This window comes from Rhodnius prolixus, unplaced genomic scaffold, assembly GCF_049639745.1.
Source record: "Rhodnius prolixus isolate KJV_2025 unplaced genomic scaffold, Rpr scaffold_20, whole genome shotgun sequence".
Classification (NCBI taxonomy): Eukaryota; Metazoa; Arthropoda; class Insecta; order Hemiptera; family Reduviidae; genus Rhodnius; species Rhodnius prolixus.
The window spans coordinates 3077337-3099505 of NW_027411595.1; the positions used below are offsets into that span (position 1 = coordinate 3077337).

At 36.4% G+C, this 22169-nt stretch overlaps 3 protein-coding genes across 3 annotated transcripts; all 3 read left to right on the forward strand.

The window, feature by feature from the left end:
- Positions 1 to 522: 522 nt before the first annotated feature.
- LOC141451976 (uncharacterized) lies at positions 523 to 1200 on the forward strand. The gene has a single exon (XM_074123794.1). The coding sequence runs from the start codon at positions 523 to 525 to the stop codon at positions 1198 to 1200; it is 678 nt and encodes a 225-aa protein (XP_073979895.1).
- Positions 1201 to 1441: 241 nt separating this feature from the next.
- LOC141451977 (uncharacterized) lies at positions 1442 to 3334 on the forward strand. Its single transcript, XM_074123795.1, has 3 exons — positions 1442 to 2281; positions 2353 to 2823; positions 3218 to 3334. The coding sequence occupies exons 1-3, from the start codon at positions 1442 to 1444 to the stop codon at positions 3332 to 3334; spliced, it is 1428 nt and encodes a 475-aa protein (XP_073979896.1).
- Positions 3335 to 11156: 7822 nt separating this feature from the next.
- LOC141451978 (uncharacterized) lies at positions 11157 to 12761 on the forward strand. The gene is made up of 2 exons (XM_074123797.1): positions 11157 to 12542; positions 12615 to 12761. Exons 1-2 carry the CDS (start codon positions 11157 to 11159, stop codon positions 12759 to 12761), a joined length of 1533 nt encoding a protein of 510 aa, XP_073979898.1.
- The last annotated feature ends 9408 nt before the right edge of the window (positions 12762 to 22169 follow it).

A 22169-nucleotide genomic window follows, 5' to 3' on the forward strand; every position in this document is an offset into this window, starting at 1 on the left:
CTTTATTTCATTTTTTACGCAAAATTTAATACAAATTCTTTGATCCATTTTTTTTAACAAACAAAAATCGCCAAGCTCGAAAAACACGTCTAACCTTAACGGCTGCCACTTAAGAAGTAAACAATGAATATTACTGAAAATTTTATCGTACTTCAGGGGCATGTGTACCAATATAATAAAAAAAAAATTTTACAATCAGACTCTCCAAACCCGCGAAATTTAAAAATTCCCGTTACTTTTTGAACACACCTCGTAACTGATGTTTAATTATTAAATAAAAACTTTAATAACTAGAAGTGTAGGTTGGAATTGAACAGTAATAGTATTGGAGCGGAGGGGGACATAATTCTGGTGGTGATCAAGATCACGGCAACGGACTGTTACTCTTTGTTTACTGGTCAAGTTTTAAGTTCAGATATTCTGTTTGGTTAAGTAAAATACAGGTAAACTGTTCTTTTATCTTTTCGTTTGGAATAGTTTTATTATTTTATTTGTAAATATATAAACCCAACTTTGTGAAATATGACTAGCCAAATTACTTTTGATTTAAAGAAACTCCTTGATGATTTAAAAACAGAGATTATAGAGGAATTTATGAACGTTATTCGTAGAGAATTATCCAATTTGAATATTACAGAAATACTCAAGGAACAAAATCAAAAATATAAACAATTAGAACAAGAAAATTTAGAACTGATTGATTTAATATCAAAACAGACAAGAGAAATAGAACGCATTAAAAGAAGAAATAATGTTGTTTTCTTTGGTATACAAGAGGAGGAAGAAGAGGATTATGAGAAATTAGAACATACTATCGTAGACGTTTGTACAAACGTGATGTCAGTAAATCTAGATAAATCTCACATAAACTATGTTAGAAGGTTTGGAAAGAATAAGGGGAAAAAACGTCCTGTTGTACTCTCCTGTGTTTCTAATAATTGTAAAAGAAAATTACTGAAAAACTCCTCGAAACTGATTGGTTCGAATATATTTATCGCCGAAGATTACGACAAGGAGGACTTACTACAGAGGAAAAAACTAATAAAAGAACACTTAAAATTCAAAGACTTAGGCCATATAAGTAAATTAAGGAAAAACGGCCTAGTAATTGATGGTAAATTCATGCATGTCACTAAATTAATGGACAGAGCAGAAAGAAAACAATTTAACTTCACAAAAAACGTCACCAGAAGAATTTAAAGGAAAACAAACTAGAAAGGAAAAGAAAACTGTGTTAAATAATATTTCTGGATCTAATTTGAATTATCAGGGTTTAGATAAATCAATGAAGAAAATTAAACATGATCTAGCGGTGTAGCAATTACAGAAAAGTGATACTTGCAACGAAGAAAGTATCAATGATGAAAACATTATCTACATATATAGTTATAACTGTCGGACACTAAAAGATAATAATAAATTATTAGAATTAATAGAAGAAATGAAAAATGTAAAATGGGACTTAACTGGACTATCTGAAGTAAGAAGAAACGGAGAAGAGTGTATAGAATTGCAAAACAATATGAAATTTTACTACAATGGCAATGGAAGTATAGGGGGAACTGGTTTTTTAGTTAATAAGCACCTGGCAAACCAGATAACATCATTTAAAAGTTACTCACAAAGAGTATCAAAACTAATATGGAACCCTGGTAGAAAGAAAATAGGACGAATTAAGATAATACAAATTTATGCCCCGACAAGTGACTTTACAGAAGAAGAACTAGAAGAATTTTATGGTAAACTTCAACCAGCAGTAGATGAAGATCCCTGCAGATTCACCATTATAATAGGTGATTGGAACGCTAAAGTGGGAAAAACGGAAGGAGAGAATGCAGTGGGAGGGTTTGGATTTGGAGAAAGGAATGAGAGAGGTAATGAAATGGTTGAGTTCGCTGAGGCTAATAACCTAGCAATTATGAACACTTTCTTCAAAAAAGATCCAGAAAGAAAATGGACATGGATTAGTCCAGACGGAAATACTAAAAATGAGATAGACTATGTAATAGTAAATAGAAAAGAAATAGTGATTGATGTAGATACTGAAGACAATATCAATATCGGAAGTGATCATAAAGCTATTAAAGCTACAGTTAAATTAAAATTCAGAAGAAAAACTTATCAGCAAAGTAGAAAGAGTGAAATAGATAAGAAACAATTAATGTCGCAAGAATTCGAAAATAAATTAATATTAAACCTGGATAAGGAGAAAGACACAACTAAAGACCTTAATAGAATGGAAAAGAGATTAGTGAAAGCCATAAAGGAAACAACAGAGGAAGTAATCGGAAACAAAGGAAATAAGAATAGAAAAAAGGAAGATTTCCTGATGAAATAAATAAACTGATGCAGAAAAGACGTAAACTGAAGAGGAAAGGAAGAGAGAAAAGAGAATTCACAGAAATTTCTAAAACTATAAGAAGAATGATAAATGAATGGAACTCAAAGAAAAAGATAGAAGAAATGGAAGAAGTCATACAAACAGGTAGTAGCTTAAAGAAGTGTATAAAATCTCAAATGTTAGGAAGGAAAAGCATTATAGCGATGAAAGATAAGAATGGGATAGTTAAAACAGAAAAGGAGGATATACTAAATATTATTTGCGACTTCTATAGTGAACTATATAGTGCACCAGAACCGATAGATCAAGTGCATTACGATAATCAAGACCTAGCGGAACTTCAAAAGATACTACCCTGCGAGGTTGAAAATGCTATAAGTAAATTGAAATGTGGTAAGACTGGAGGACTAGACGATATTGTGAACGAACAGCTGAAAGTGGGTGGTGAAAAACTAGCAATTGAGCTATGCGATTTGTTCAATGTTTGTTTACAAGAACAAAGCGTTCCTCGGTCCTGGCTGAAATCAAAATTAATCTTACTTTTTAAGAAAGGAGATAAATTAGATATTAAAAACTATAGGCCATTAAACCTCTTATCTGTAATATACAAACTATTTATGAATATTTTAACTAAAAGAATGGATAGACATTTGGATTTCGATTCACCTGTGGATCAAGTTGGTTTTAAGAAGAATTTTTCCACTTTGGATGCTATTCTGGTGATTCGTGAACTAATAAGAAAAGCACAAGATTATGGAATCACCCTGCTACTACTGTTCATAGACTTCGAGAAAGCCTTCGACAGTGTGTACACCGAAGCAATTTTGAAAACCTTAAAGAGTAAACAAATTAAATATGAATACATTAAAATTATAGAATTTATTTACAAAAACGCCGAACTGCAAGTTAACATTGGAAATCAAAGAAAGAATATTAAAATACGAAGAGGTCTACGTCAAGGAGATGTACCTTCTGCAAAGATATTTGGAGTAGTAATGGAAGAAATTTTTAAGAGTTGCCAGTGGCATAACTACGGTATTAAAGTGAATGGTGAACAATTGGTCACTATGAAGTTCGCAGACGATTTAGTGCTGATTGGAAAGTCTCATGAAGAGATAATGAATATGTTGAAAGACCTAGTTAAATATGCCGAAAAACTCGGATTAAAAATAAATCCACAAAAAACTAAAATAATGAAAATAAATAACACTGAAGATATGATGGTAATGATAAACGAAGAACCAATAGAAGAAGTAGTTGAAAATGTATATTTAGGGCAACTCATTGATAAAGAAGAGAAAATAGATAAAGAAATTAACAGAAGAATAAGACTAAGCTGGGGAATGTATAGTAAATACAGAAAATTATTTAGATCAGACGTGAGTATCGCAGTAAAGAAGAAGCTATGGAACTGCGTAGTGAGACCAGTCCTAACATATGGATGCGAAACTTGGAGTCTGACTAGAAAAGATTTGGAGAAGATAAGAAAGACAGTAAGAAAGATGGAAAGAAGCATGATGAAGATAAGTAGGAGAGAAAGGAAAAGCAACAAATGGATAAGGGCACAGACTGGAATGGATGATATTATAAAGGTGATCTGCGAAAAAAAATGGAAATGGGCTGGCCACATTGTGCGTTCGGAGGATGGCAGATGGGCCAAGAAAATACTGGAATGGTGCCCCCTGGGTTTAAAAAGAAAGAGGGGTAGACCTAAAATAAAATGGGATCACGAGATGAGGAAATGCTGCGGCGGAGTAGCATGGAAGAGAGTCGCCCTTGACAGAGCAGAATGGAGGAGAATGAGCGCAATATATGTTGAAGCCTGGCTACCACAGGAGAAGTAAAAACAATACAAAATATTAGCAATAAATTCGGTGAAAATTAAAATAATTAGAAGCAAAAATAATTAAATTAAAATATGTTGGTCTATTAGTGTAATACTCTGTGTGAATAAAGATGTAAATAAAATAAAAAATGATAACCTCTGAAATTGTAAAATTCTGTTTAAATTAGTATTTTTGTGTAAGTTAATATTTTTTAAACTATTTTATTAAGACTATATAAATTTAAATAATTTTGAATTAAAAAAAAAAAAAAGTACATTTATGTTGAAGATTATTTGATTTGAACTAAGAACAGATAAATTTTATTTTTAATGATTAGCAACTCAAATTACCCTTAGGGGTGCCACAGCGTTAGCTGATTTAAATATTTAAATGTATTGTTTAAATGATTTAATAAATGGCTTTCATTTCATTTCATTGTTTTTGGTTTCCAAAATATTTGTAAAACATTAGGAAGAACTTGTATAAAATGATGTTCCTTAATAAAAATTGTCTTCCATTCGTCAACCTTTGGGAGAAAAAAAAATCTTTTTTTTGTATTAATTATTTTGTAAATAAAAATAATCGGTTGAAGTTCGTTCTCAGACGAAATTGATTTTTTACTTTATTTTATTAAGTGTAGCCAATCATTAAAAATATGTATTAATTAATCTGGGTTAATATCAAATAATATAGTTTTCTTCAATATTAATGTAAGTGTTCTTCCCACTATGTTTTGTACATATAATATAAAATAGGTAAAGATACGCATATTTTTAGTAAATTATTTTAGTACAAGTAATTAAAGGGAGTGCATTCAATTTTAATTTAAGAATGAATAAATATTGCTTACTAATTTATTTGATAATTTAGTGTAATTATCTTACTTATACTTCTGTAAGACCAACACAATATTCAAATTTTGTTTTAACTCCTTAATTCAAAATTCAACTCTAACCTACAGTAACTAAGTAAGTGAAAATAAGTGCCTTGGCAAGGAGGACAATTGTACTTGCAATTTTGTTATACTTACAAATAAGACGCAATCAACTGAAGGCAGGTAAGGGTGGGGAACGTCACCAACTCTCAGGATATTTCAATGAAATAGAAAACAATGGTATTTATTCTTAAAATTATTCGGACAAGGCAACAGCTTAAGTCTAAGTTCTATATACATAAAGTTCAGATTACAACTTGCCTGGCAAGAATGAATTTTTAGAATGACGTCTATTCTTAATACACCAATTTACACAACTGACAAATTGTTTTATATTATCTGGCAAAGACAGCCTGACAATGACTAAATTAAAAAACATAGACAAAAGGGAACAGCTTAATATAAACACCAACACAGTCGACAACTTGGGGAGACGCGCACAAGCGAGGCTTTTTAATGGCGGAGTGAGTGTTTTATAATTTTTACACCAGACGTTTTACAGACATGTGATTTCTTATTATAGTAAAGGGCAACTGCTGGTCTAGGAGACGCTGCACCAGCTAACCCCTTCTCATTCTCACTCACAGTTCCGCAAACTGGGGAAAACGGGAATTTCAAGCCAGGGGAGGGCCGAACAGTAAGTATTCTGCCATTTTCATTGCATGTGTATGTGATTACTCAGAAAAGAAAAACTTTTCTTACGAAAACCAAGAATGCATTCTAAAGATAAAAAAGTAACAATGAATGAATATAAAGGCCACATTATGTTAGGAATGCAATTACTTTCATCTTGCATTGGAAACGTAGTAATTGATGATAAAAGAAATTATTATTTAAAGTACACATCTTACATTAACTTTTCAGCAACCAAGCGAAAATTTGGCAAATCGCCAACTCAAACAAATTATAAAAAAAATCCAAAAATAAAAAGTTGCAAGACCAACTTGACACGGGAATATTTTGCTTAGTATTGCAGAACAAAACGAAAAAACTTTTGTTAATATTAGAATAGTTATTTCCAAAGTTGTAGAAGGGAAGAAAAAAAAAAAAAATATTTGCAGTATTGGAGACTAAATATAAAAAAATCAATAAGATGAAAAAATAACTGCCAGTCGAGTAAAATTTATTTTGCCGACCTTACGACCTAGGGACTAGGTCATCTTCAGGGCTAGTTTAGAAAGTATATTATTACATTTCAGGGTTGGTGAAATGTAATAAATAAGGAACGGATTTTTATGTATTTAAAAATGCCAAATATTTAATTAAAATATGCATTTATTTTCGTCAATTATGTGGAAAATATGTGATTTTCTTAAAATATTTTCTGGAATATTTAAGTAAAATGGACATTTTTTTTATGAAAATGGAATTTTTTTGGAGGGGCAAGTTATAATTATTTATACAAGAAAAGAACATTTTTACAATTTATAATAATTTATTAGGTACAAAATAATTTGTTTTTACAAGTTATAATGATTTATACAATAAAGAACATTTTTACTATTTATAAAAAGATGTGTTAAATTTTCAATTTTGAAAACTTCACTCTTCGAAATTGTTTGCAACCACATGAAATTTCAAATGTTGGAACGTAAATTGACGACGATCTGGGCGTAAGATGGACATGTAACGACTAAAAGATCGTTCAACATCTACAGATGTTATAGGTGCCGCCTTGCTGAAAGAAGTTATCTCGTTGTTTGTTAAGGGTACACGATATTCTGAGGTGACTTCTGTTCCACTGATAATATCAGAAATCTGGCAGATGGTCTCCCACCATTTGTTCTTGCTCAGTACTTCTACCAGTTTTGATCTGATCAGATCTCCCTTACTCCCAGGTATTCCTTCCACCTTTTCGATGACTTTTTTAACGTTGGACACGTTTTCTGTCAGTCGAACATTTTGGGACTCAAGTTGGGAAATGGCTTGTGCAAGAAATTCGCAATTGTCAGAAATGAACGCAAGGTCGTTCCTTAAATTAGGTTTCTCGAATAAAGACTTGGCTGTATTTATCGCTACTGCTTCGTCTTCGAGATGTGAAAGGACATTCTTGATTTCATTGTAGTATTCATAGTAATACTGAGCTGCTTCCAGCCAAGTACCCCATCTTGTCAATAATGGTTCTGGTGGAAGGCACAAGTCTGGATAGAGATCTTTTAGCATTTTAATGCGACTTGGTGCTTTTAAGAACACTTTTTTAACCGAGGAGATTAAGGAATCTACGTCACTGAACAAAGATCGGACAGTTTCTGCTACTCGATGCAAGGCATGAGCAATACACGTCACATGAATTATCTTAGGATAAAATACCTGACTAGATTGCCCAGCAGTCGAGAGAATTTGGCGGTTCTGGCACACCTAAAATACAAAATGGCGGCCATCCCCTCCCCCTCCCACCCCCCTCCCCTAACTCTACCACCACCCTTCCTTATTGACCAATCATCGATTTCGACGAGGGTTTTAGCCACGCCCCCTACCACCACACCACCTTATTGACCAATCATTGAACTCGACGAGGGCTTTAGGCCACGCCCCTTCCCCTACCCCACCCTTCTTCATCGACCAATCAGCGAATTCGATGACACCCCTTTTACCCCCACTCCTTCCCCCACCCTTATTAATTGACCAATCAGCGAATTCGACGACATCCCTTTACCCCCCACCCTAGCCCTACTTTTATCACATGACACCTACCTTTACCCCCACCACCTCTAGGTCGTCGTATTCGTTGGCCTCCTAAGCTCCTCCTACAAGATGGCGTCTCTTCCAACAGCTGTAGTACAGAAGATGGCGGATCTCGTACCAGCTGTTGACCACAAGATGGCGGACCTCGTACCAGCCGATGAAACATACCTCCACCCACCCCCCTCGCCCATTGATTGACAGGAGGGTGAATTTTTTTATTTTAATTATTTTTACTTACCTGGGATTCGATCCTACAACCTTCGTGCTGGTAGACACGTCATCTGCACCAGTCGGCCACAGTGGTAGTCTCGCTTACTCTAGTTTTGAATGTTCTCTTATGTTTTAAGTTGGAATTATTTTTTAAAAAATCTAACCCCCCTCACCAAGAATTTTTTTTTTAATTTAAATTACCCCCACTATCACAAAAATATTGAACTTAAATAAAAATGGATAACCTCACATTAGGTAATAGAAAAATTATTTACTTACCCCCTCCACCTGAACTGCTTCTGCTGCTGATGACGCGACCTACACTCACTGAAAACTAAACCCGAACTGACATTTGGACTGCGATACTAGCTATTACTAGCATTAACCCCCCACCACAATTACGTCACACTCTAACTAGCCAATAGAATTGCATCTTTTTTTCCAAATGATTACCTCACTGGACAGGTCTCTGTAGCAAGCCCCTCTTTCCCTTCCACAGCTTTTATCGTACCTGTTAGTTTATATATATATGCCAACAGCTGTTTTTTAACTAAGAAAAATAATTTACACTGCTAACATAATCATATGCGCATGCATATAACCACTGCTGTTTAAATAGCAATATGTTTTACACTGCTAACTTAATCAACTGCGCATGCGTAAACTACAGTCAATTGTGTGATACCTTAATACAGCAGGCAGTTGCAATATCGATTATTCCTATCGATTATCACATTGACTATATGTATTGATTAATATCGATTTATTTCTTAATTCAAGTAATATATATATAACCACTGCTGTTTAAATAGCAATATGTTTTACACTGCTAACTTAATCATCTGCGCATGCGCAAACTCCAGTAAATTGTGTGAGATCTTAATACAGAAGGCAATTGCACCCAAATACATATGCGCTGCATTTATTAATTTTTTTTTTTGAAAAATTAAATAAAATTTGAACTTATTATGACGCAACTTGTTGCAACCTTAACTAATTACCATATCTTCCGTTTACATACAAACCTGTATGATCATATCGTTGTAGTCTCAATATGATGACTCATATATTATTTCCGTTTTATTTATATTTTTGAATAAATATAGAAAAAATTAAAACATTATGATACAACTTGTTACAACCGTAACTAATTAGCATATATCTTATTATTTCCGTTTACAACTATACAAACCTGTATGAACATATCGTTATAGTCTCCAATAAGATGACACGTATGATTACCTGAACATGCTCCAACAAGTCTGGACATGTAGCCAGCTGCCTCTTTCGCTTTAATCATTTTTTTGTTATTATGAAGTTAAAAGTAAGTTGAACTTTGAACTTATTAATAAAATATAAATAAGTTTTAATTAACTTTTCTTTATTTATCTCATTATTTGTATATGGCTTAATATTGCTCAACTTGCTTGTCTGAGCATGCCTTGTTTGTATTGGTCAGTAACTAACTGATATCTCCCACCCTTGGGTATGACGTCATTTATAGTTAGCCAATAGCATTTCATGTTTTTACTAATAATCGATTATCATAATCGATCCTTCTGATGATATAAAAGTCGCTCCGAATTCGGCTGCGGTCATAAAGTGTTTAGTGTTCTTAGTGTCAACAGCTTTTCCAGCATCTTGCCTTCTTTGAACTGTAAGTACATTTTTATTATTTTTCAACAAATATATATATTCGTTTTATTTCACTTTTTTTATATTTCATTTTTTCTAAGTTTTCAATTTTAAATTTCATTCTGTATAGTTAATTTTATTTCTTGTATATATTTAATTAGTAATATCTTAGTCTAGTTTATATTCTTATTAATTTTTATTAGTAATTTTTAAATATTCGTGCTTTGATAATATATATATATTTGTATTTATTATTTCGTGTTACGTACTATTTTATTGATAATGGAGTGTCAGTATTGTGGAAAAATATTTTTACGGGGGGACTATAAGGAGCGTCATGAACGTGCTTGCGCCGCAAATGAGCAATCTCGTCAATGCCCGAATTGTAGAGAAAGCTATTCTTCTAGAAAAACGATGCTTGCTCATTTGCGACGCTGCGGTACTGAAACACCAGTCATGGCAAAACGAGCTCGTATTGAGGCAGCTCAAGGCCATTTATACGAAGTGGAGTCAGCCTTTGGGAGGACTCTTCGAACTTTTTTCCTTCCAAGTTCCGGGGCAGTCGACGCAATGGAATTTCTAACAGGTCAGATAGAAACATTGCGTCGTCTGCTTCAGGAAGTAATGGCAGACAGCGATTCTCCCCTGAAATATAACTTGGTCTTGGAGGCGACCTTTGAAAACATCAAAGGTGAAACTTGTGATCGCGCCTTCAAGACTAAGAACAAAGTAATTTATGAAGACTCCTCCATCGACGACTCTCTTAATGAGAGCTTCAAGAAGATTATAGTAGAGATGGAGGAGTCAACACTAAAGGGGAGCGGCTGGTGCCTAAAAGAGTTCGACGGAGTCCTCTTAAAAGTAAATAAATTTTCCCCTCTCGGCGGCTCCAGCTTCATTCCGCTTCCTCCTCACATTGCCAATAAAAAAGCCGTCATCAATGTCCAAAATACAGATGACCGGTGTTTTCAGTACGCGTTACTCTCTTGCTTCATCACAAAGAATCCACAACGCGTTAGTAAGTATGCTAACATAGAGCACAGGTACAATTTTGACTGCATTTCCTTCCCCACTCCTCTCCATGAGGTGAAAAAATTTGAAAAGTACAACATCACGATAAATGTTTTCACCCTTGGAGAGAAAGGAAACGTGTACCCTTTAAAGGTGGTAAAACAGGAGAAGCAAGACCATCGCGATCTCCTTCTCCTGACTTTAGAGAATGGACGGAGCCACTACACTTACATCAAAGATTTTAATAGATTAGTGGTCCGACAAATTACTGCTCATGAACAAAGGGTACACGTTTGCAAGCGGTGCTTTACCCATTTCAACATGGATGGTGAAAGCATCGCCGAGCGGGTGAGGGAACATATGGAGTATTGTGGAGTAAATAGACCGACCCGGATGGTATTGCCAGCCTGTAACGACGATGGGACCCCTCCAAAAATATCTTTCACAAAAATACAAAACCAAATGAGGGTTCCATTCGTCGTTTATGCTGATTTTGAGGCAATTTTAAAAAAAAATGGATACAAACGGAAACAATGTGGGCCGGTCGTACACAACTCCCTACCAGAGCCACCTTCCTATGAGTTTCTGCACTTATGTGAAAGTTGCAGAAGACATATGCCACTGCCTTCCTGCCGATTTTCCTGCGGAACCTTACATCTATACGGGTGAAGATTCCGCAGAGAAATTTATGGCTTACATAAAGGCGGTGGCCGAGAAGGTGGCTCTGGTGTACTCCATTAAGCGGCCAATGCTACCCCTGACACCATCTCAGCTGGAAGACTTTAAACGGTCCCCAAAATGTCACCTCTGTTATCTTCCCTTCAACAGAACCGATCCTAAAGTGGCGGATCACGATCACATCACTGGTGTGTATCGTGGTCCTGCTCACAATTCCTGCAATATCCTCTACCGCACTCCTCGTTTCCTTCCCGTCTTCCTCCACAATCTGAGCGGCTATGACGCCCACTTTATTGTTCGCCAGTTGGGGTATGACTCAAGTCGCATTGACGTCATCCCCAACAGCGAAGAGAAATACATCTCATTTAGCAAGCAAGTGGGCGCTCTAACCGTCAGATTTGTGGACACCTTCCGTTTCATGTCTTCTAGCTTAGATAGGTTGTCCAAGAATTTGCCCAACAATAAATTTATAGACACGGGCAAATTCTTCCCCGCCGACAAGATGGATCTGGTCGTAAGAAAAGGAGTGTACCCCTATGACTACACAGATTCGTTCGAGAAACTTAGGGAGACGGGTCTACCCCCTAAGGAGGGATTCTATAGCACCCTTAATGAATGCCACATCTCGGACGAAGACTATCAGCATGCCCAGTCAGTTTGGGAGGCCTTTGAAATTAGAACCCTAGGGGGGTACAGCGAACTCTACCTTAAGGTAGACGTAATGCTCTTATGTGACATCTTTGAAAATTTCAGAGATGTTTGCATAAGAGCATATTCGCTGGACCCTGCCTGGTATTTCACGGCCCCAGGACTGGCTTGGGATGCCATGCTGAAGTGTACAGGGGTACAGTTAGATCTACTCACTGATTATGACCAGCTCCTGATGGTTGAGCGGGGTATTAGGGGTGGCATTTGCCAATGCAGTCTTCGCTATGGTAAAGCTGACAATGCTTATCTGTACCCAGATCGAGATCCCCATAAGGAATCTAGCTACATTGCCTACCTAGATGCAAATAATTTGTACGGGTGGGCAATGTCAAATCCGCTTCCTTACGGGGATTTCGAATGGGTATCAGATCCGGATACTCTAGACTGGGGCAATATGCAGGAAGATGGTACCTTCGGGTATATTGTCGAAGCCGATATTGAGTATCCGGCCGAGTTGCACGAACTGCACAACGATTTCCCCCTTCTCCCGGAGAATAGGGTGCCTCCGGGACAGGTTAATAAGAAATTGTTGGCTCCATTGACCAACAGGGAGAAATACGTTGTTCACTTCGTCAACTTGAGGCAGGCTATGGGTTTAGGTCTGCGGTTGGTACGTGTACACAGAGCGCTACGATTCAGGCAGTCCCGTTGGCTTCGCCCCTACATCGACCTCAACACCCAAATGAGACAACAGGCGACCAACGACTTTGACAAAGACTTCTACAAGAGATGAACAACGCAGTATTTGGCAAATTCATGGAGGACGTACGAAAACGAACAAAAATAGAACTGGTAACTGACGAACGTAGAATACGGAAACTAATAGCGAAACCTACTTTTAAAGACAGGACGATCTACTCAGAGACGCTGACTGCTGTACATCTGGACTTTGAACAGATCACGATGAACAAACCAATTTATGTTGGGATGGCCATTCTTGATCTGTCCAAAGTCCGGATGTATGACTTTCACTAAGCTACAATGCTGACAAAATACGGACCTGACAAACTAAAACTTTTATACACAGACACTGACAGCCTCATGTACTTAGTAAAGACGAAAGACTTTTACGAGGATATAACTACAATGATGGACGAATTTGACACCAGCGACTACCCAGACGGACATCCATGTAAAACAATAGAAACAAGAAGGTGTTGGGGAAGTTCAAGGATGAAGCCAGTGGAGAGCCTGTCTCTGAATTCGTGGGCCTCCGCGCAAAGATGTACGCAGTACGCATCCGCGGCCTAGAGAAGAAACGGGCGAAAGGGATAAAGAAGGCAGCCGTAGATAAAAAAATCACCTTTGATGATTATATGGTTCGAAGGAAAAGAGTTTACAACCACGTTTAGAACAATAATTTCTAAAGAACATAAACTCTTTTCCGTCGAACAGAGAAAAGTATCCCTTTCGCCCCACGACGACAAACGCCATCTAGTCGATCGTGTACATACTCTCGCCCATGGCCACTTTACCATAGCGGACTTGCCTGTGTAATGTTGTGGATTTTTTGTAAATATATATATTTCATATACTATGTACATGGTTACCTTGTTTAGAGTAGGTCTTTTTTTTTTTGTTCTAGTCAATCTTTATTTATTAATTATTTTAAACGTATTTTTGTAAATATTTTTTTCCATATATTATTATTTTTTGTAAATTTTTTTTTCTATTTATTATTGGTATTTAGTATTAAGTTTTTTCTAATTAATAGTTTATTAAAATAAAAAAAAATTAAAAAATTAATAAATAAAAAAAAAGGTGGTGGGTATTTTAGTTTAAGTTATTTTATTTTATGTAAATAGGATGTGTGAATGTTGGTGTTGGGTGTGTGAATGCAATGTAGATAGATTTCCTGTGCCATGTACATAGCTTAGTTATATATATATATATACAGAAGGGAGAGAGCGTTCCTTATTAGTTCCCATCATGCGCTTGATAAAGCAACATCACACCCTCTCCGTGCAAAACCTTGACGACAGGGCCTCTTCCAAGAAATGTTCCAAACACGGTCCGCTTTTCCCAAATTCCATTAGATGTTTAATATGTGGACCGTCTAATTGTGGGAAAACTAACCTGATGTTGAGCTTAATATACGATCCAAAGGGGTTGAGATGTGAAAATATATATTTGTTTGCAAAGTCATTACAACAGCCCAAGTACCGGAAGCTAGCTCAAATTTTAGAACCTTTAAAAGATATTGGGTACTTTGAATTTGAAGACAATTCTCAAGTTCCCCCACCTAAAGAGGCCCTGCCAAATTCAATAATTATTTTCGATGATATAGCATGTGACAAGCAAGATAATGTAAGAGCCTATTTTTGTATGGGGCGCCACAGTGGAGTTGATATATTTTATCTAAATCAAAGTTATACTAGAGTTCCTAAGCACTTAGTAAGAGAAAATGCAAATTTCCTAATACTCTTTCGGCAAGATGAATTAAATTTGAGAAGAATTTACGATGACCATATCAATTCCGACATGGAATTCAAAACTTTTAGAAAAATTTGCCACTGGTGTTGGAAAGAAAATAGATATGGTTTTCTAGTGTTGGACAAAGATAGACAGATTACTGAGGGAAGGTATCGAAAAGGTTTCGAAGCCTATATAATACCTTAACTATGCACTTGAAGATCATTGTTCATTGAGCCATGGAGGGGTCATCTAGTGACGTTGTTATGCGTGAAATAATCGAAACCAGAAAGGCGATTCAAGAAAAGTGTAATATATTGAAGAGAAACAGAGAAGAGACCGATGAATATTTGAAAATGAAATATCAACCTTTATTGAGTCCATTGAAAGCATTGGTGGAAAAGCAGGAAAAGCCACCACTTGAATTAATACAATCTCCTAAACCGGAAGTAGCTACTTGTGAAACACCCCTTCCACCTCCAAAGAGACTAAAATTTCTGAGGCTGGAATCGGCTACCACACCGCCGTCAAGATTTACAAAAACATGGCATGAAGAACTTTCAACCCCAAAGCGACCGGAAGTTCTAAAGTTATCTTCTACTGCTTCTGCTGTAGCAACCAGCCCGCTTCAAGAGGTAAGAGAACAAGCACAAACGCCCGAAGGGAAGGAAATTTCAGCAAAATATTTGAAGGAAGTTGGAGAAATGTCCTTAAAATATATCAAAAAATTTATTAAAAATAAGACCAAGGACTTGGATATGATATATGGTGTAGTTTATGACGGCCGGAGATTTAGTATTTATTGGTGACTCAGTGGTCTCCATCAGCAAAGATATTCTATCTGTTGGTGATAATACCTATTTCGGCACACCAGAAAGGTCTTTTCGAGTTATTATTCTTGACAAATCCAAACTTGTCTATGGTGAAAAAGACGGATTATATCAATTATAAGAGCATACTGCAACAGACGAACGCTCATAGAGAAGGGCACAGCCATTCCGGACCAATTAAAGTTCTGAACACAAACATGAAATACAAGAATGTGATTTCAAAATTATTTTCAACAAAAAGAGATATGTAGATCCTAACATGCTTGTAGATCGATTAAGAAGCTTACTTGGCACCAACAATGCCAGCGCGGAAATAAAAAGTATTGAAGCCCAGCTGAGAGATGGAGGTATAATAGCGTAGTGTGGACATGAACAAGCTTCATTTCATCATGGCCTCTGTTAAGGAACAGATTGTAAACGAGTTGCATAGACCAGCAAGAAGAGTGTTCAAGAGAAGAGCAGTCCTTTTGAAGGGCTTGGATGACCTATGGCAAGCCGACTTGGTGGAACTAATACCCTACTCTAGATTCAATAAAGGCCACAAATATCTGTTGACCGTGATTGATTGTTTCTCCAAATATGCATGGGCGATCCCTCTGAAGAATAAGACAGCCCTGGAAGTGAGTCAAGCATTCGAGAAAGTATTAGTCGAACGGAAGCCAAACAATTTGCAAACGGATAATGGAAAAGAGTTTTACAACAAGATATTTGGCAAGCTGATGAACGTGAACGGTATAAATCACTATTCTACCTATAGTAACTTAAAAGCTTCAATAGTGGAGAGATTCAATCGTACTCTGAAAGCGGCAATGTGGAAAAAAATTAGTCTCCAAGGATCGTACGACTGGTTAACCAGTATTAAATCGCTAGTGAGTAAATATAATAACACTAAACACAGAACGATTAAAATGATGCCGGCTTCAGTACGGGGAAAAGAAATAGAAGAACAGCTGTTACGTGAAGTATATGCGAAGAAAACTTTGAAAAACGCCAGCATTCCCAAGTTCAAAGCTGGTGATCATGTACGCATATCCAAATATAAAGCGCAATTTGCTAAAGGCTACTGCCCTTCTTGGTCTACAGAAATATTTAAAGTTGCTGAAGTGAAAAATACCATACCGGTCACCTATCATCTGAAAGATTATAAGGGGCAAATGATTGCTGGAGGTTTCTATCAAGAGGAACTGCAGCTGGCCAAACATCCCGACAGTTACCTAGTGGAGAAGGTTATTAAACGGAAAGGTGATAGAATTTTGGTGAAATGGTTAGGCTTAGATAATTCACACAACAGTTGGGAGAATGTTAAAAATGTTCATATATAAAGCCAGAAACAACTAACAACGTTTTAGTTTATCATGAGACGTGCTAAAGATAAGAAGAAAAAGAAGAGAATCATCCCCACTCCTAGTCGAATGGGTGGCAAATCTTCAAAATTGAGTGGAAAAGCTAAACGAATGCTGGATACGCTACCTCGCCTGCGGCTAAGTAATCTTGATCTAATTAAGTTGGCGAAATCAAATAAAATTCCTCATTTCAGAGGAGTATTCATGATTGATGAATTTCCAAAGAAACCTTGGAAAAATGAACGAGCCATTTTTAATTTGGATAGCAGTGTTGGCAGTGGTACTCACTGGGTTTGTTACAAGAAGAGAGGAGAATATGTTCAATTCTTCGATAGCAGTGGTGCCAATCCCCCTGCTGAATTTGTCCGATATGTAAAGGGAAGTCGAATTTCATGGAACAGGAAGCAGTATCAGAAAGTTGGCACTAACAACTGCGGTCAGCTTTGTCTACTCTTCCTGCTGGATGTCTTATAAAAGAGAGGCTCACAACTGAAGTTGGCCATTTGATCACTAGACGGAGATGGGGTTAGACTTTAGAAGAGGCGATAAAAGGACAGTTGCGGAGAAAAAGAGCATCATTCCAGTGAGAACAGTTGCCGAGCGAACATCGCTGACCAAAAGCAGTATTCGATTTCTTCAGTCTGCAGGTTACTACGTTCTATCATCATCATGGAAGTGTTAGATTTGGAAGAGAAATGTCAGTTTGACAATTCAATCGAGTGCATAGAATTGCATTCCCATCACCCATATGCTTCTTCAAAACTACTGCCAGGCGATGAAATACGCATTAGAGTACAACATCAAGATCTATATACGCTACCCAGTCAAAGTTTGCTCTACTTGGAAGGCAAGTTTTTGAAGGAAGACGGCTCTGCAGTTCCTGTTTCATCCAAATTGACCAATAATGCTTTTGCATTTCTATTTGATGAAATAAGATACGAACTAAGTGGAGTTGAAATAGATCGAGTAAAAAACCCAGGAATAGCTTGTACACTTAAAGGGCAGGTTTCGCTTAAGGCAGGCTGCCAGTATATTACAAACTGGGGCTGGTGCTATCCCCAAAGCGATGCTCTCAACATCACTTCAGCAGAAGGATGTTTTAATTTATGCATTCCGCTGTCATCGCTGCTGGGATTTTGTGAAGATTACCAGAAAATTGTGATTAATGTTAAACAAGAATTGATACTTGTTAGAAGCAGACAAGATGGAAATGCCTATAAATTCAACAGATTGAATGAAGAACAAGCGGTGGAGAGGTGTAAAATTGAAATGGTGAAGCTTTGCTGGATGCTGCCCTATGTAACAGTCAACGAACATCAGAGATTGGCTCTTATGCGTCATCTTAAATCTGCTAAGGTATTTGCTCTAAGTTTTAGAAGTTGGGAACTCTATGATTACCCTTTGTTGCCGGCCACTCAGAGGCAAATCTGGTCAGTAAAGACATCTAGTCAAATGGAAAAGCCCCGATATATCATTCTAGCTTTTCAGACCGGACGTGCTAATAATGTGGAAAGCAATGCTAGTCACTTTGACCACTGTTCTATTTCAAATGTAAAACTTTATCTTAATTGTAAAGCTTTCCCTTACGGCGATTTGAATGTAGATTTTTCCTCTAACCGTTTTGCCATTCTATATCATATGTATGCTTCCTTTCAAATGTCATATTATGGAGAACAACTCTATCCTCTAAGTTCTTTACAAAATTTTAAAGAGAAAACACCCTTAATTGTAATAGATTGTTCTAAACAGTGTGAATCTATCAAATGTGGCCCGGTAGATGTTAGATTGGAATTTGAATCAAAAGAAATGTTCCCGCACAACACCACTGCCTATTGTCTTATTATTCACGACAGGGTGGTAGAATATAATCCTTTGACAGGTATTGTACGTCGTATGGTATAAGAAGGCTTGAAGAGCTAGTTCAGTGTTCAGTATGGCTCAAACAGGCATGCTGATAGCTGACTTCCAGTGCTTTGTAGACAGTGTAGGAGGTTATATTGTTAAAGAGCTTTTCTATTAGACTATAATTTTCAATCAGTCAGACACTGGATATTCAAGCCACCTGTCCAACATAAACAATGTGAAAAAAGTAGAAGAACCAATTATTGGTTAGAAAATTATTATCATAAAATTAAATGGAATGACGGGGATATTGAATATGAAATGATTAGAGATATTTTCAAGTTTATTGATTGTAATTATAAATTTGTGTTTGTTAAGGGTTATGGAAAGAAAAGATTTCTTTTGCAAAATCTGTACAGTTGTTGTGTAATTAATTTAGAAGATTATGACTGTCCAAAACTTGATTCATTAGAAACAGCAGGAAATCATTGTATTATACACAATACTTGTAAAGAGAAATGTACGCAATATCGAATTAAAGCCCTCAATTGCTGGCCCAATAGTAAGTTTGGTTGGAATGAGACGGAAATATTTTTGCCTTGAAGAACGAATGTGGTCACTGGCGAATGCATTGAGTTGCACACAAACCTGAATGTTGTTCACTGGCGGGGTGTAAAATCCCCGTAAACCATGAATGGATTTGTGCAGATTCTGTACAATGTATGAATGCGATTGATGCGAGGCAGCTAAAATTCCAACAACCATTAAAATAAACTGATTCGATAGCAAAACATTTCTTATTTATTTCACTTTAATGTACTAATTAGAAATTAAATATTTTATTTGTATTTGAAGTTGATTTTTAAGTTTTTATATTTTTCTGTAGATATGTATCTTTTTAAGTTTTATTTCAATAAATGTATTAAGTTAAATTATTGCTTTATTTTTCAATTATTCCTTTTATTATTATAAAATTATTTAAAAAAAAACAATCTTCCTCGATGACCTCCACCTTGACGTGGTGAGGAAGCTTAAGGCGGAAGCCGAACTAAGAGGGGCGCATATACAAAATTTATTTAGTTAAAAAAAAGAAAAAAACTAAGCTGCAGTTTGTGCACGTTGAGGATATGACAATGGTATGAGTCATCATTATTTTTACTTGCCAGTTCAAACATGTTGTGCAAGCTTGTTAACATTTTTTAAAAAGTAAGTTTTTAAGTCTACAAACATTCAAAGTTTTATTATTTATAAAGCAATAAAAGCTAATAAGGGCAAAGTTCAGTTTTAAAAATATTGTTTTTTTTTTCCTAAGAAACATATATGACGTTAACGGACAGGTTGAGTCCTGCATCAAAGGTGGGAGGTATGATTCACCTTAGAGAGAGAGACACTTGCAAGGGAGAGAGGGAAGGCAAGCACGCAATTCTATTGACTAACTATAAGTGACGTCATAGAGTGGGGGGGGGACTCCGTAACGGTAAAGTAGTGAAGCTTGTAAGGTAATTCGTCATTCGTTGCCCACAGCTCGAGAGGTTAACTTCATACTTCAAAGGTAAGTAATAATACTTTTTTTTTATTGAAACAATATTTTGATCATGATGTGACACTTTCATGTAATATTCTTCTTTTAGATGGCTAAGTTGGCAAGCTTTTTGAATGATGTGAATACAAGGTCTGCGGGCATTGGCAAATTATCAGATCTAAGAACCGGATACTCATACGAAGTGAAGCAATTCGAAAGAATCAACACTAAATTTGGAGATGCCATCGTTGCCCATTTACATTATATTGGCCCGACAATGGACTACCCAACGAGGATCTTCCTTCCACGCAGATTTGTGGCAGTGATAACTGATGAAATGGTGGAAGATTACCAACAATCAAAGAAAAAACTGTTAATAATGTACAAAGGCTTTAATAATGGAAGATATGACATAGAATTTAAATAAAATTTATACTGTGAAATAAATGTTATTATTTTACTTGTATACTTCCTTTAAATAAAAATAAAATGTTTTAATTAATGTTTGTTCATTCGTATTTTTCCTTTTTACCCTTAAAATTACAGGAAAGTTTTATAGGGTTAAGGTAAATAAATTTTTAAATTTAACCGGAAATAATATGAATCATTCTATTACAAAAAAAAAAAAAAATGATTAAAGCGAAAGAGGCAGCTGGCTACATGTCCAGACTTGTTGGAGCATGTTCAGGTAATCATACGTGTCATCTTATTGGAGACTATAACGATATGTTCATACAGCTTTGTATAGTTGGTAAACGGAAATAATAAGATATATGCTAATTAGTTACGGTTGTAACAAGTTGTATCATAATGTTTTAATTTTTTCTATATTTATTCAAAAATATAAATAAAACGGAAATAATATATGAGTCATCATATTGAGACTACAACGATATGATCATACAGGTTTGTATGTAAACGGAAGATATGGTAATTAGTTAAGGTTGCAACAAGTTGCGTCATAATAAGTTCAAATTTTATTTAATTTTTCAAAAAAAAAAATTAATAAATGCAGCGCATATGTATTTGGGTGCAATTGCCTTCTGTATTAAGGTATCACACAATTGACTGTAGTTTACGCATGCGCAGTTGATTAAGTTAGCAGTGTAAATTATTTTCTTATTTAAAACAGCAGGTACATTTGACCAAGGTTTACGCATGCGCAGTTGATTAGGTTAGCAGTGTAAAACATATTGCTATTTAAACAGCAGTGGTTATATGCATGCGCATATGATTATGTTAGCAGTGTAAATTATTTTTCTTAGTTAAAAAACAGCTGTTGGCATATATATATAAACTAACAGGTACGATAAAAGCTGTGGAAGGGAAAGAGGGGCTTGCTACAGAGACCTGTCCAGTGAGGTAATCATTTGGAAAAAAAGATGCAATTCTATTGGCTAGTTAGAGTGTGACGTAATTGTGGTGGGGGGTTAATGCTAGTAATAGCTAGTATCGCAGTCCAAATGTCAGTTCGGGTTTAGTTTTCAGTGAGTGTAGGTCGCGTCATCAGCAGCAGAAGCAGTCCAGGTGGAGGGGGTAAGTAAATAATTTTTCTATTACCTAATGTGAGGTTATCCATTTTTATTTAAGTTCAATATTTTTGTGATAGTGCGATAGATTTCATCGGCTGGTACGAGGTCCGCCATCTTGTGGTCAACAGCTGGTACGAGGTCCGCCATCTTGTGGTCATCAGCTGGTACGAGATCCGCCATCTTCTGTACTACAGCTGTTGGAAGAGACGCCATTTTGTAGGAGGAGCTTAGGAGGCCAACGAATACGACGACCTAGAGGTGGTGGGGGTAAAGGTAGGTGTCATGTGATAAAAGTAGGGCTAGGGTGGGGGGTAAAGGGATGTCGTCGAATTCGCTGATTGGTCAATTAATAAGGGTGGGGGAAGGAGTGGGGGTAAAAGGGGTGTCATCGAATTCGCTGATTGGTCGATTAAGAAGGGTGGTGTAGGGGAAGGGGCGTGGCCTAAAGCCCTCGTCGAGTTCAATGATTGGTCAATAAGGTGGGGTGGGGGTAGGGGGCGTGGCTAAAACCCTCGTTGAAATCGATGATTGGTCAATGAGGAAGGGTGGGGGTAGAGTGATAGGGGGGTGGGAGGGGAGGGGATGGCCGCCATTTTGTATTTTAGGTGTGCAAGAACCGCCAAATCTTCTCTTAAAGCGAAAGAGGCAGCTGGGTACATG

Excerpts from the sequence above, each read along its gene's own strand:
- LOC141451976 (XM_074123794.1), top strand. The coding sequence starts at position 523 with ATGACTAGCCAAATTACTTTTGATTTAAAGAAACTCCTTGATGATTTA.
- LOC141451977 (XM_074123795.1), top strand. The coding sequence starts at position 1,442 with ATGAAAAATGTAAAATGGGACTTAACTGGACTATCTGAAGTAAGAAGA. Across the intron at positions 2,282-2,352 it reads TAAAGGAAACAACAGAGGAA|AAAAGACGTAAACTGAAGAG; the intron begins GTAATCGGAAAC and ends AAACTGATGCAG. Across the intron at positions 2,824-3,217 it reads AGCTATGCGATTTGTTCAAT|AATTTATTTACAAAAACGCC; the intron begins GTTTGTTTACAA and ends TTAAAATTATAG.
- LOC141451978 (XM_074123797.1), top strand. The coding sequence starts at position 11,157 with ATGGATACAAACGGAAACAATGTGGGCCGGTCGTACACAACTCCCTAC. Across the intron at positions 12,543-12,614 it reads ATAGGGTGCCTCCGGGACAG|GCTATGGGTTTAGGTCTGCG; the intron begins GTTAATAAGAAA and ends AACTTGAGGCAG.